The sequence below is a fragment of the Carex rostrata genome, chromosome 33 (genome assembly GCF_964058835.1).
Source record: "Carex rostrata chromosome 33, lpCarRost1.2, whole genome shotgun sequence".
NCBI classification, from domain to species: domain Eukaryota; kingdom Viridiplantae; phylum Streptophyta; class Magnoliopsida; order Poales; family Cyperaceae; genus Carex; species Carex rostrata.
The window spans coordinates 2,808,956-2,824,913 of NC_135950.1; the positions used below are offsets into that span (position 1 = coordinate 2,808,956).

Sequence of the window (15,958 nt, forward strand, 5' to 3'; positions counted from 1 at the left end):
AAACCCGAAAATCTAGACTAATATATGTTTTAAATATTTAAGATACTATCCATGTGGATCGACACCCAATATTACTGCACGGTAGGATCATGCGCTTGCGATCCAAACGAAAGTAAAATTACAGCATGAAATGTATATTAATTTATACTAAAAATAGTGTTACTAATTTGGTGCATCAGTGAACAACAATATGTCACAGACATATAAGATCTTATCAACATAATATTAGATTTAATACCGAAACAATATTTATTACAAAGGTTATTAAAAAATAAATGCATCAAAATTATTTATTAACCTTTAATAGCTTGGAAAAATGACTATACAAATTTTACACTAGTTCTCATGATGATATATATAGTTCATTTTTTTAAATCCAATCTAACATATTTTAGATTAAAATTACAAATTATTTTTTTTCTATTAATTTTATCTTTGTCCCATTGATCATGTGAATGATGAGAAATTTTAGATTAAAGGATATTTCATTTTAGAAAAAAAAAAATCATTGTTGCTCATGAAATAGTTGTGTTGAAAATTTTGTAGAAGATCAGATACTGTTAAAATTGTCTTACTTAAAAGTATATTATATGATAAATGTTTCTCTTTCTCTCTCAAAGAAAATAAACATTTCTCTTTCAAAAGAAGCCCGAAAAAAAATTATAGATTGATAGTTTGTAACATACTCAGAGAGTGCATATTTAAATGGACGGTCCCAATTTATTAAGGTTTAAATATATGTGTAAAAAAAAGTTTTGGACAAAATCCAATTCTTTCTTGGAATAGGTTTGATGGACATCGGACCGTCCAATCTATTTTAAGATTCAGTTCCACGAAAATTAACACAAGGACGCACAAATATTAAAGAAAGTATTCGAATCTTAAAACCGATCAGACGGTCCAAAGCCCATCCAACCTCTACAGTAGGCCAACGGTCTTGGATTACAACCAATCCGGTCAATTGGTAGTTTGTATATCCTAAAGTAACCTAATTTTTGTGTTTAAATCAACACCGTCAGATTAAAATCTGGCCGTCCGATTAAATGACCCGATTCGGATCTGACGGACAGGATCTAAACGCAAAAGTTGGGATACTGTAGGAATCCGGACCCGTCAATTAATCCAAAAGTCGAAGAGTGAAGAGAGAAGACTATTTGTAAGCTCTCTCCATTGCTTCAAAACCCCAAACTCTTACTCACTCTTTCTCTTTCTCTCCGCCATGGCTGACATTGACGGAGCCTCCGCGCCTCTCATCTCCGGCGACGAAGCATCCGGTTGGAGCTTCTGGCGCTGGAACTGGCGCTTCCCCATCCCCTCCCTCACCACCAGCCTCCGCATCAAGAACGGCGTCTGGGCTGAGCTTGGCGGAGCTGTTGGTGACCTTGGCACCTATATCCCGATCGTCTTGGCTCTCACTCTTGTCAATCACCTAGATTTAGGTATTGCTTTGCCTTGATGTATCTACATCACTGTTATTCAGATTGTATTGATTTACCTCAAAACGCAATATTATTTGCTATGTTGAACTGTACAAATTAAGTGAGAAAAGAACATTGCTCGTTTGGCAAGGGTGGAATAGGAACAGAGTGGGAAAAAGGTTCTATTTCCGCAAAAAAAGAAGTGAGTGGAATTGGGTTTGAAATTTTGCAGTGATTTTTTTTTACATTTTAGTCCCTCTATTCTTTTATGGGCCAATTCCGTATTCCATGGAAAAGGTGGAACAGAGGAATTGACATTTTCCAAGAGATGGGTTTATCTCGTTTACCAATATTATTCCACTCTTTCACCGAACACGATCGGAATAGTGAGGAATTGAAGCCTATTTCAAATTCCACTTTCTTCACTTTTCCTCTATTCTAATGGTTTTCCGAACAAGCCCGATAGAATTTCTTAGTTGGTTCAAGTTGAGGTTTAGTTGAATTGATGATTTTGATCACCTCATAGTCATAATTTAATTTGATAGCAGATTTGTTGCATGCTACTTGAAAAGAAAGAAAAAGAAAGGTTCAAGTCAATTTCTTCAAGTCATCAGCAAAAGTGATAATATTGATATCTAAGCTACTTGTAATTTCAATTTTTCATTGTACTGAGTTAAATTTTTAGCACACTATGGAGAATTTTTTTCCAATTTCCTATATCCTAACAATTGAAATCCTGATATACATTTTTCTGGGGTCCAGTATTGTAATCCAATTATATGAATCCAGCTGAATTATTTTTATGTTGATTTTTTGCTAACAATTAAAGTGGCACCAATTTTACAGGCACAACCCTGATCTTCACTGCAGTCTACAATGCCATAACCGGCATCCTCTTTGGCATCCCCATGCCAGTTCAACCCATGAAGTCCATAGCAGCAGTTGCTCTTTCTGCCTCACCTCACTTCACTATTCCACAAATCATGGCTGCTGGTCTCTCCACTGCTGCTGTTCTCTTTATCCTCGGAATCACTGGTCTCATGTCTACTCTCTATCGCCTCCTACCCTTACCAGTTGTTCGTGGCATTCAACTCTCCCAAGGCCTCGCTTTTGCTTTATCGGCCATTAAATACATAATGTACAACCAAGATTTCACTTCTTCTACTTCTTCGTCAACCTCATCACCCCGCTCATGGATTGGTTTGGACGGCATAATTCTTGCGCTTGTAGCTTTGTTATTTCTCGTAATCAGTACCGGGTCGGGTGATGATCAGGAGAGGAATGAAAATGGGGATTTGGATCGCACCCGGACCCGTTCGTGTAAACCTGGTTCTCGGATCCCTTCTGCATTGATAGTGTTTTTACTAGGTATATTAATTTGTTTCATTCGGGACCCTTCAATTCTGCAAAATCTCAAATTTGGACCGTCAAAAGTTACAATAACGTCCATTTCCTGGGACGATTGGAAGATCGGTTTCTTACAAGGTGCTGTACCGCAAATCCCTCTTTCAGTATTGAATTCAGTTATAGCAGTTTGTAAACTCTCGTCAGATTTATTTCCGGAAAGCACTGAACTCTCCGCCACGTCGGTATCAGTTAGTGTCGGGTTAATGAACCTAGTTGGGTGCTGGTTCGGTGCAATGCCAGTATGTCATGGGGCAGGTGGCCTTGCCGGGCAGTACCGGTTTGGCGGTAGGAGTGGTGCCTCGGTTCTGTTTCTAGCAATTGGGAAACTTATTCTTGGGTTGGTTTTTGGCAATTCTTTTGTCACGATTTTAAGTCAATTTCCAATTGGGATTTTGGGGGTGTTGCTACTGTTTTCTGGTATTGAATTAGCCATGGCATCTAGGGATATGAATAGCAAAGAGGAGTCGTTTGTCATGTTGGTTTGCGCAGCTGTGTCAATGACTGGTTCAGGTGCTGCATTAGGGTTTCTATGTGGTATTGTTTTATATGTGGTTCTGAGGCTAAGAGAGTTCGACTTCTCTGGTTTATTTGGGACAAGGACCAAGGATGATCAAGTTGAAGAAAATTAATCTTTTGGGGGGTATATATGCATATTTGTTTTGCTTTACTATTTTCTTTGGAAGAAGTAAGAATTTGGAGATTGGATTATTTGGATTAAACTTAAATACGGTATATATATACACACAAGTATTGTTGGAACAGTAGTGCTGTAATTGTTAGAAATATAGGCGTGATTCTTGTATACATTGGGTATAAAATGTAATATATGAACAACAATTGTTGTTTCAAGTATTAGAAAAGGCTTGTATACTGAAATTTTGTGGTTCATCTCGCAGTATACTTCTGATACAGTGTTTTGGCTCCTTTTTTCTTTTAATAATTCTAGAGTAATCTTATTTTATTTTATTTTTTATATCTTACATTCACTGATATTTTTGGAAATATTATTTAAATTATGGACACATTTTCGATAATTTAGACGGGCGTGCAAATTTTGAGTCAATTTGAAATGTATTGTTATTTCTTTAGAATATTTGACGAAAGACTAAATAATTTTTAAATCGGTCTAAATTTAATACACGTTCTACTTAACAATAAAAAATGCATCTACATTTTATTTTATTTAATTTGAATAATATTCTTTCAGATATATGGATAAACGCTAGAACTTGGCGCTGGCAGTTCAGACTTTAGAGGGTCACATCTGAAGATAGATTATACAATTAAACCTTGAATTGGATATGTTAATTAATTTACTGGTGAGTAGCTGGAGAATTTATTAATATATATATAATATGTGTCTTTTCTTTATCCAAAGTAAGGTTTTGATCTACTCTGCTTCATAATTCTTTATTCAATCAACTTCGTTTGTTTTTTGTATAGGATCAGATGACGACATGCCACTCCGACATATATTTTTCTAATAAAAATAAAATCAAAATTTCTTCTTTTGAAAAACTTGATATCTTTAGGAAAAAAAAAAGCAATAGAAGGAAAGGTCCTTGAAACCAAACAAACATTAGCATCTGAGAAATGAAGAGGTTAGTTATTCTGGCACAAGAAGGGACCTCAGTGTAAATGATAATTTGGCTGTTTGATAATAAATTTGAGTGCTACTTAAAAAGATCTTAGATTCCAAGGAATAATAAGGTATTAAAAGAAAGAAAAGACAAAAGAAGGTATCTCTTAATTTCTATCGTTTTCTGGTCCTTAATTGGGACCTCACTTCAGTGCACAACGTTTAATTTAATGCAGTTTGTGCTTTTTTTATGGTTGGCTTTCTTCCCCTAAATATTCTACGTTCCCTTTCAAGTTTCAAATCATGCAAAGTTGTACTTAAACACGCATCATATCGTATGTGGTTATGCGTTGTTTGCACTTCTCTAAATTGACTAAGACTGCAAGAGATCACGACATTTCTCTAATTAATTTACCAAATCTGTCACTTGAAATCTAACTTTTTTAATGACTAAGATGAAGAAGAAAAATAACAAAATAATATATTGATCTTCTTTATCAACACTCTAAATTTCAAATTAATCACTTTAATATATTGATCTTCTTTACTTCGTCAGAAAATTAGGACATGTTTGATGTGTAACAAAATGATATTATTAAGAAAATTCGATTTAACAAAGTCTAGAAAGCAATCTAATTTGTTTGTTACTTAATTAGTCTTGTGGGGGCAGTGATCGTGGGGCAATTAATGACAATCAACATGAAGTAAACAGGGAGAAGTGGGAGAGAAGGGGAAGAGAGGGAAAAAGTGGGGCCCACAGGGGCATTTTGTTAATAATTTTGAGGAGAGGGTAGTTTGTTCTAAATTTTGAAAACGAATGACAATATATAAAATTTCCCAATTCTATTGTTTTCAAGCTCTCTGGTATAATAAGATAATGGCCTTTATATATATGTCAGTAAACATCAGTTCCTAATGTCAACCAAATCACTTTCTATTATTAGAAAAAGAAACATAACCATTCTATAGGAATCATCTTTCGTAATAGAGTAAACAACACTCTGATTGTCACCATGAAGATATACATATACTGTGTTTCAAAGCAAATTTAAATGTTTCGATTTTCATTCTCGAGCTTGGATACGGCCTTTAAAGCATTTTCTAGCAGCATATCCATGTACTTGTCCTCTGCTTTCTCTCGGATATCAATGTGCCTTTGAACCTGGTACAAAAGGAGAAAAGGTTTAATCAAGGATATCAAATTACCAATACTGGTGTGTTGAATTTGGTTTTGTGATTGTTCAAGTTAATTTTGGGTTAAAACTGTCAAGAAATCACCCGACACAAAAAATATGAAATAAATAAGTAGATAATGAATGAAACAAAAATGAAAATTTCTGAAACAACTGGTAATGTGAGTCCAGCACCAGTATATTATTTTAGTCTCTGCACAACATATTGCCATGATATTTATTTGTCAGTTCCAGTACCAGTGTTTCCCTGGTAGGCGGTAGCAATGTATCGTAGCATGAAGTGGCCTCAATATGCGCCATTAAGTTTTATTACAATGCATGTAGTTTCATGAAAAGCTAAACATGCATGTCTGATTGATAATGCCAAAGGTACTGTAAAATATTTTACCTCAGCATCCAGTAGAGCTTTATCTTGGGTCCTGAGAAAAAAAAATGAGATAAGAGAAAATGATTTCGCTAGTAATAGATTAGTGTTTGATTTTTCAATTAATTTTTGTTACCAGTGAACTGAATAAGGAAAATTTGTTCTGACATGACTACCCTAGTGTAATTATTAAATTATATAGAACATAATTTATCCACAATTAGTTAATTCTCCTAATGATATTATATTGTTGCATTGAAAAGTTACTGTATATGATTGAAAATAAGGAATTCTTACTGAGAAGCAATATTGTGGGATGAGTTGGAGCCACCTTGGGAGCCTAAAAGGTAAGCATCATCAAAGCCAAAATTTAGAAAAAGACTAAAAAAAAAAATTCAGGTGGAAAAGGGAAATTATACATTACCAAAAGACCCAGAAAAAAATACATCATGTATGCATTATAAAAAAAAACATAGAATAAAGAAAAGAAAAAATTGAATAATTGGCAAAACTTTTAAATGTCTAATATAATGGCTTTAAATAATTAACAAATCCCTTTATTTCAAGAATAGGGGTGTCAATGGCACCCTTTTACCCGTTTACCCTACCCGTATCGTATCCAAAAATACGGGTAAGGGTAAGATTTTTTTTTCCGTTAGCTAATCGGGTACGGGTAAGGGTAATGATTTTTTTCCGTTATCTTACCCGTTTTCGTATAAAATAATTTTTAAAAACAAAATTATATATATAAATATATATTTGTATGAAGATGATACATGATACAATAAAATTTTATATTTTATTAAATTTTCATAATACAAATTAGTTGTATTCATTATTTTTTTTCTTATTTTGAAAAGTATTTTATCGAAAGCACAAATCCAAATGTTAATGACATTTTGTTATCCGTTTACCCGACCCGTACCGTATTCGAAAAGACGGGTAAGGGTAAAGATTTTTTTTCGTTATCATAATGGATACGGGTATGAAAATATCTCCACCCGACCCGTATCGTACCCATTGACACCCCTATTCAAGAACAAATACAACAACTTTGTGTTGTATATGGATCAAATACATGCATCTAATGGAATTCTTGCTATAGCAATTCATGTTTTAAATTCAAAACTGACCATTGTGGTTTTGTTTATCCATCTGTAGCAGCTTTACTCCACCAGTAGTTTTCTCTGTCAAAACATAAAATATATATATATATCAAATTAGCTGTGTAGTAATAACAAAAATCGGTATATAAAATGATAAAAGTATATTGAAGAATCAATCATTAATTGGTATTATAAAGCTAAAAGAAAATAATTTTTTTTTTTACTCTGCTCTTTACTCTAGCTTGACAATAGACGGTTAAAAAAACTACAAAAGTTTATATAAGCACGGAAACAAGAAAGGAAAAGAAATCCCTCCATGGGGAAGGAAATTAAGCAAATAAATTTATAACAGAATCTATAATAACATTGCTCAAAATGAAAATAAATATATTGCACACCATATATACAAAGCATCAAAAATGGACCGAGATAATAAGGAAATATATATATATTTTTCATTTCCTAATTAACCAAATTAAACTTTCCTATCTAACAAAAGTTATAAATCCTGAAACAATATAAGAGCATTTCTGTTGGATATTGAAAATTAGAAAAGCTCTCCAATCATCCTTAAATTGTTTTTCTTTTTAATTATATTCTAAAATTAACTATGATATCTCTCTTTTATCTTTATCATTTTCTCACACAGAAAATCAACTCACTTTCTAAAATTACCAAAGTGCATGACTAGCAATTCCAACAATTATAATCTCCTAGAATATGTAAATACGTTAACTAAAACACATTTGATTATATGACCAAAATATATTTTATTTAATTTAATTTTCAACAATTTCACTGTAAAAACTAACAATTTCGAAGATAACTCAAAAGTTTATTCTAATTCAAATTTTAGTTACATTTGCCTCCCAACTCTCTCACTGGAATTAACAAGTGTAATACAGAAATGCATGGTCTGAAGCGTCTCTAAAGTTTTGTTTGTTTATTTATTTCTTACAACAATCAGCACTACTTTGATACAGAATTAATATAAGCATAAAACAGATGATGATGAGATGATCTTGTTTCCATAGAGAGAGAGAAAAATATATAGTTTCTGCTAGAAACATAAAATTTAGACGCCAGAGATAACGAATCCTTATATGAAAAAAAAAGACGAAAAATTTAGCCGATTTTTTCTGAGTTGACTCGGCTGTGCGATCGAGTTATGTGCATAAATCCGATAAAATTGATGGTAAATCAACACAATCGGTCAAATTTCCACTATTTCTCTTGTGTTTAGAGCAAAAGTAAACTATTTTGATGATTAAATAGAACCAATTTGTATTTTTCCATGGCCGTCGAGAGAATTGGGGAAAATTAGATGTGACTGCGGAGATGAGAAGAAGGTTTATAAAATATTAAATAGACTGGGTTACCAGATCACAATATTCTAAAGATAATATAGGCCTTCAACAAATTCCACTAAAAAATGAGGAGTCAGGTCCAATTGCATTTGGTTACAACGTTACATAGTCTAGGGGTTTGCTAACGGGTTACCCGTGACCCGTTCCGGGTTACCCGTTAGGGGTAACGGGTAGGACGGGTAAAGGGGTAGGTCGGGTACGGGTAAAACCCGTAACGGGTAGACGGGTAATTTTCCCAAAACCTCTATCCGGTCCGTTTATTACCCGTACCCGTTGCGGGTTGACGGGTACGGGTACCGTGGGTACGGATCCGGGTATCCGGGTACGGGTCCGGTCCGCCCGGTTTTTTTTTTTTTTTTTTTCTGTTTTTTTCTGTTTTTTTTCTGTTTTTTTTCAAAAAATTCAAAAAATTCAAATTTTTTTGAAATGAAACGGGTCAGGTACGGGTAACGGGTACGGGTACGGGTATGCGGGTAGATGGGTACGGGTAGGCGGGTACGGGTGGGCGGGTAGACGGGTACGGGTATAACGGGTTTTTTTTCAAATTAGGTTGTCCGGTCCGTTTATTACCCGTACCCGTCTACCCGTCTACCCGTTTGTACCCGGGCAACGGGTACGGGTAGCTCGGGTAACGGGTACGGGCCGGGCAAAACGGGTTGAACCCGTTAGGGGTTTAGCAAACCACTAACATAGTCCAACTGGGGTAAAAATTTTAACCGAGCAATTTTGACTTCATGCAGCTCACCAACTATATGCAGCACTATTTTAATTCTATAATTTGTGCTCTGCATGAAGCCAAAACTGCACAATATATATTATGAAATTTAGTTGACTTAATGAAGCCAAAATATTTTTGTAAGATTAATTTGTCTATTCTGATATTTCAACATATATATTATGAAATTTGTATTACATGACTTAATTTATACTGTATTAGATATAATCTTTTTGAAGCAAATCTCATGAACAATTCTAGTTTTATTAAACAAAAATACTAATATTTTTTTATGATAGTACGTTTAGGATAATTTGATTGAATGATTTTATAAAATAATTTATGTTTTGTTAACTAAGGAAGTTTAATTTATTGTTTATATTTCTAGTATTATAGAAAATAAAATAATAAAATTAAAATTTATTTGAACATTTACATGATTAAATTATGTGCCAAAATGATAGTGAGTAGTACAGGTCACTGAAAAGATGAGAGAAATGGCGGTCTCTTTTCATGCATATATACCATTAAAGTACAATACCTGGTCGTGTATCATAAAAAGAGAATGAGATCTGAGTCGTCTGTTTTAATTCTGACACGAATCTCGAAGTGAACTCCTTTCAAATTGCCTCCAAATTAATTTTGACTGTACTAGCTAGAAGTATTATATCCTGACGATCTGACCCCACCACTCAAGCAACCACAGTACAAAAGACAAAAGAGATGTATCTATCAAGCAATGCAACGTACTTACAAGTACTACTCTAGTTACCACCAGCTTCATCAAAGTCATGCTACAAATATATATTATTTAGTTTTAGTTGCTTTTTATACTAAATTAATAATTATTAAAAAACATATCATGAAACTAAATGATGTAAAAATTGGAAAATTTCTACATAATAATAACAACATTATATATATATATATTTTATACTAGCTATATATTATTAGCATGCTTGTATACTCTAATTGCAATAGACTACATTACTGTGTGTTAATAAGTTATCGATCTACCTAGCGTCTGTCGTGCCTTTCGTGCCTAGCGAGGGTAGCTCAGTAGTTCGGTGGGCACGACTATCCTATCGAGGGTGCAGAGATCGCGTGCACATTTATCCTCAGTGGGCACACAGAGTTGTTAAAGCTGGGGTTACAGATTCTGTAAACCTCAATGATTAGCATAACCTTTGTACCGGTTATACTCGGTACCAGTACCAAAAACTTAGCCTGTTAAGTGATTATCATAACAATCAGTATTACAAATGGTGCCAGTTTGCTAATTTTTCATTTTACTTTTACAATCAGTATATGCTGTATATACACTATTTACATTAGTATAAAATTGAAGGTTAATTGATGGAAATTAGTAAAAGTCGGTCAGTTGCACAACAGGAACTTAGTACTGTTTGTTGTCAAGGTGCTAATATATGAAGCAATTAATCGTTAATGGAGACTAACCTTCAGAAGAGATTGTTGACGGGTCAAGTTGTGTGCTCGTATTAAGAACTCTAGTTCTAATGCGGTCCGTAACAGTGAATAAAAGGCCTTGTATTTGTTTACTCGGAAATTAAGTATAAGCTCTAATGCTGTGATAGTTCTGAAGTGTAGCCATAAATTCTATTCTATTAAATAATTGTTGGTTAAGCACTGTTGACTTTGTACACAACTTTGACAGCTTCTGTGAAATAGTTAATTAATTTCAAAAAAGACTTTGTACACAATTCGGCTGTATTTGTGGATAAATGATTAAGATATTCTGCCAATTATTAAAAATGGAAACACACACACACACACACACATATATATCGGCGGGTAAAAATATTAAGGGAGTAATAGTTTTAATTTGTTTCATGCAGCGCACGAAGCCACGAACCTCAATGTCTTTAATTGGTTTACTTATCTAACTAGCTAGCTAAAAGTTACTAGTTTGCTAGGTTAATTATACGACCTTGTACCAAGTTTTATATACCTGTTTTTGGGTAGCCCTCAATAAATATAATGCCTCCAATTGTAGTCGGACGCACATAAATTTGTGAGGTTAGGTCCTCAAATATAGAAATGAAAGGCTTCGAGGAATTCATAGTTGATCCTTTTTTAAATAAAGAAGAGGGCTCAATCGTATCTCAACATTTTTATCTTCAATTTTAAAATTCAAATAAAAGATCTGAACCGCTCAACATGATATTCACATTAAAATGTACTTAGAAATCAAAATTTATATTTTTTGAAATTTTTTTACTATTTTTTAAGTTTAAAAAATTCCAAAAAAATTAAATTTGATTGGAGTATGAAGAAATGGGGCATTTGAGCCGTCCTCCTAAATCAATTGAGTCAATTATAGAACAGTACTTTTGTTTATATTAATTGTTCCCAAACTTCTGGCAAATTCTCTTTAGATAAAAGGAAGTGTATGTATATGTGTGTGTGTGTATAGTACAACTAACTAACTAAGACATCCATCTAAAATGAGTTGTTAAACTAAATTAAAGTCAATGATCTAGCTAGCTACATGTCCAATTAATATATATATATTCCTCCTAATGACATGCAGGGACATGTACGTATAGTTGATGCTTAATTAGTTGCTTGCTTTGCTTACGTAGCTTTATCTTTTTAATTTTGTGATATTAGAAATACAAAGGAGATGCAACTCTGGTTGGAAATGTAAAAGATGCAACTCTGATTGGAAATGTAAAACTATCTCTGTTATTTCAGCACAGCGAATAATATATAACAGTAAAATTATTGCTAAGATTTGTATCTGATATATAATTTCATAGGCATTTGTGGCATGAATCATCATTATATAGTGTGGGGATATGAAGCATGTGTATTATCCTTTTTAGTTCATGAATCATGCATGCATGCTAGCTACACCTGAGCTGGACCTGTCAGACTAATTCGGACCTAAGAAATACGGGACAAGTATTCTCTCAGATATTGGTCAGGATTCATAACTTTATAGTCCATATTAACTCAATAGAGCAGAGAGTCAGTATTATTTGTGCTTTAAGATTCGTACAAAGTTAAAAGGACGGCCCGGATCTACTAATTCTAGAAGGACGGTCTGGATCTACTAATAGAGCAGAGAGTCAGTATTATTAGTCATGCTATTACTAATTCCGTCACAGCACATCACGATACGTATGACTGCCATGTCTTGTGACTCATGTGTTGTGCGACGTAATCCATTCGCAAAATGTACTCCAATCGATAAAAAATGGCACGTCACGATACATCACACAATCTAACCTGATCACGCACACCACGTCATGTGACATATTACATTACCATTCTTTTTAACATGCTTTGTATATTTTAATTTATTTTGCAATAATTTCTTATTTTTTAGCATCTTTTCTGAATTTTTTTCTTCTATGGATAGGTTCTCGGTTCTAGATCGGATAATTGTAATAAAATTATATATATATTAATGAGCAATGAATATTCATTTCCGACTACTCTTGATAGTTAATTATGTTAAACTTAATTAATTATTAAAATACGTAAATAAATTGTAGCAAATAACAATAATATTTAGACCTTAGAAACACGTATATATGTGTGAAATGAATGTGTTTTAATGTTTTTAGTAAATAATAAAAATAATTATTATTTTAGCATTATATTAGCATCTTTTCTAAAAAAATTTCTATGAACTAACTTAAATCTGAAAAAATAACTAAACGTGACCACGTGACCACATGTAATCATTCACATAACGTGACTATGATCCATTATTTTAGTCATGTCACGTCACGAAAAAATACGGGACATCGGTACGTAGAGGAGAGAATATGGAGTACCTATCCTACCTTAGGTTGATAATATATTAATTTTCACACTTTGCAAGGGACCTAACCTAAAAAATGTTGTCGTCCATGGGAACATGTCAGAAGGAAAGGGTTATATAAAGGCCTCTCAGGAAACCGGAGAACATGACATTCTCATTTAAATCTTTAACCATGCACCACCAATTAAAATCTTAGATAGATTCAATTCAAAGCCCCTCCCTCTTCCTTCAGACTCCAATAAGGACCCAACAATATAACCGAAAAGAGCGAAAAAGCAAGAATAATGGATCACTCCATTGCGATTCCTGAACTTGAGTTAACAGTGTCGATGAACTCAACAGTCAAAAACCAGACCACTGTCAATATGGCACCATGGGCAGCGAGGCTGACAACTCGAGTAGAAGACGAGTCTACTAATTGGAACTTTCCCAATCCATCGCATAATGAGGTGCCAAATCAAAAGGCTTCCATCTTCAAGCGCAGCAACAATGGTGACGAAGACTTGTACAAGGATCGTGCTATCCTGCTCGGTCCGTACAACATTAACCATTACAAAAGTGAACAGATTCAAGGCTTGATGTATCCAGAATCTGAGAAAAGGGATGCGGCCATGGTGGGAGCCAAAGTGGGTGTACTCAACTTCACAAAGTTTATCTGTTGGTTATCTACAAGGATAAACGAAGTTCGAGCCTGCTATGCTGATCCCTTTGAGATGGATGATGAAAAATTTGCTGAGGTTCTGCTGATTGATGCTTTTTGCATAATCTGTATGATAACGACACTCTCACAAGGCCCAGAGTATCCTAAATTACACAAACAGCAGATGGAAGACTTCAACCAACAGACAATAACAAATATATGTAACCATCATATTATGAAGACCAATAAGGAAGCACGAAAAATTATGGCCGACGTGCTCATGCTAGAGAACCAAATTCCTTTTTCTGTGGTCAATTATTTATGGGAAAATTGCTACCAAATAGATATCTGGCAAGGAATTTCTTTCAAGGATGTTGCTCTGTCTTGCTTTGGTGACTTCTACCCAAGGGGGGTCGAATCTAGAGATACGAATACATTCAATTGTCTCCACCTTCTTGATCTCTTCCACTGGTCATGCATGCCAATCGATAGGTTTAGAGATAGAGCAACTTACATACAACCTATCCTATATATTCCTAATGCGACGGAGCTTCAAACTTCCTCGGTAATTTTCGAAAAGAGAGAATCAGACTGCTTCCTTGATATTAATTTCTGTAAGAGAAACTTGAAAACAAGAGGAGTGATTTCCATTCCAAAAATACATTTATATGGATATAGTCGCAGTATTATTCAAAACCTTGTTGCTTTTGAGCAAGGCTATGAGTTGAGGGGTTATGGCTTCACTGCCTATGTGGACTGCATGGCACAACTGGTACAGACCGAGAAGGATGTAAGCATACTGAGGAGCTCTGGCATCATTGCCAGCTCAACCATGACAGATAGAGAAGTCATTGATTTTTACAAAACAATACGCGATGGAGTTCAGGTAGACAAGATTCCGCCGGATGATCTTTACAAGTTGTACGAGCAAGTGAAGAATCATATAGAGAACAGGCCTCGTTTTCCCAACATATGGATCCCTATTTCGGTCGCCAGTGTATCCATCTTGGTACTAACATTTATACAAACGTTTTACTCGATGCTAGGTTATTATACCCCCCGTCACTAGTACAACACACCTCATCGGTGACGGTTGTGAGTCTGTGAACAGAATACCTCGTCAATGTCGGTTGTGAGTCTGTCGGTTGAGAGACTATTTCTAGTTCTTAACATGAAACTACAGTTTCGTTAAGGCTGTTTTCTATTGCAATGTATTTCTTTGTTTTGTTTTTATTTTGTTTTCTCAAGTATTATCAGCTTTTGCCTTGTATTGTGTTTGCATTTTACAATATCTTTTGTGAATGGAATTAATATGTTGGATATACAAATTATACCTTATCCTGTTCATTTTGAAATCTTAGTTCAATATTGCAGATGCTGGATCCAAGATATAGTTATATTCCTTATTTGCAATTAGTTTATTTTAAGGTTAGCATATATGCTAAATGCCTACTAACAATTGTATTAAAATAAAATAAAATAAAAAGCATTACAGCCAGTAACTAGTGCCAATTATTGCAATAATTCTAGATTGAAAATATACTGCTTACAACTCATTTTAGATGCATGTCTTAGTTAGTTGTACTATATATTCTGGAATTGACTCATCAATTGATTTAAAAAGAGTCAACTAGAATTCTTCAAAGCCTTCAATTTCTATAATTGTGGACCTAACCTCACAAACTAATGTGCGTCCGACTACGATTGGATTTTACTATCTTAATTAATTAAGTACTAGTTTTTTTACCCGGTATATGGATTTTACTATCTTAATTATCATTTATTCAGAAGTAGTACAGCCGAAATGTGTACAAAGTCAAAAGTGCTTAACCAACAATTATTTAATATAATAGAATTTATAGCTACACTTGAGAACTATCACAGCACTAAAGCTACATAATTTCCGAGTAAAAAAATACAGTAGGGTTGTTAATGTTTCTGGACTGGAAAATCATATAGGAAAATATCAGTGTTTTGGTTTGAATTTTACTAGAAAATCACAATTTTATTTCTCATTTCTTTGAAAAAAAGAATACTAGCTGCTCCAAATTTTATGTCTTACTGTAGGTATCGAAGTATTACACAACATAAAACACAAGAATCGGGACAAAACGAGCATTCACATTAAATTTTTTATTCACTGTTACGGGCCGTATTAGAACTCAGTTCTTAATGCGGACCGTATTAGGATGAAATAAGGTATCTCTATCTATCGTTTTCTGGTCCTTGGGTGCACACTCGCGGGTCCGGATCCCCTAAAGTAGTCCAATTTTTTTAGTTTAGAAAACGAATCAGTGACCGGTTGACGTCATTCAGCGACCGGTGACGTCATCGATTAAGTATCTGCGACAATGCTTTCAGCGACCAGAGTATCAG

At 34.1% G+C, this 15,958-nt stretch overlaps 2 protein-coding genes across 2 annotated transcripts; both read left to right on the forward strand.

The window, feature by feature from the left end:
- The first annotated feature begins 1,138 nt into the window (after positions 1-1,138).
- On the forward strand, positions 1,139-3,685 carry LOC144548264 (molybdate transporter 2-like). Its single transcript, XM_078296951.1, has 2 exons — positions 1,139-1,439; positions 2,265-3,685. Exons 1-2 carry the CDS (start codon positions 1,220-1,222, stop codon positions 3,452-3,454), a joined length of 1,410 nt encoding a protein of 469 aa, XP_078153077.1. The 5' UTR covers positions 1,139-1,219; the 3' UTR covers positions 3,455-3,685.
- A 9,541-nt stretch (positions 3,686-13,226) lies between these two features.
- On the forward strand, positions 13,227-14,651 carry LOC144548351 (UPF0481 protein At3g47200-like). The gene has a single exon (XM_078297019.1). It carries the CDS (start codon positions 13,227-13,229, stop codon positions 14,649-14,651), a length of 1,425 nt encoding a protein of 474 aa, XP_078153145.1.
- Positions 14,652-15,958: the final 1,307 nt, after the last annotated feature.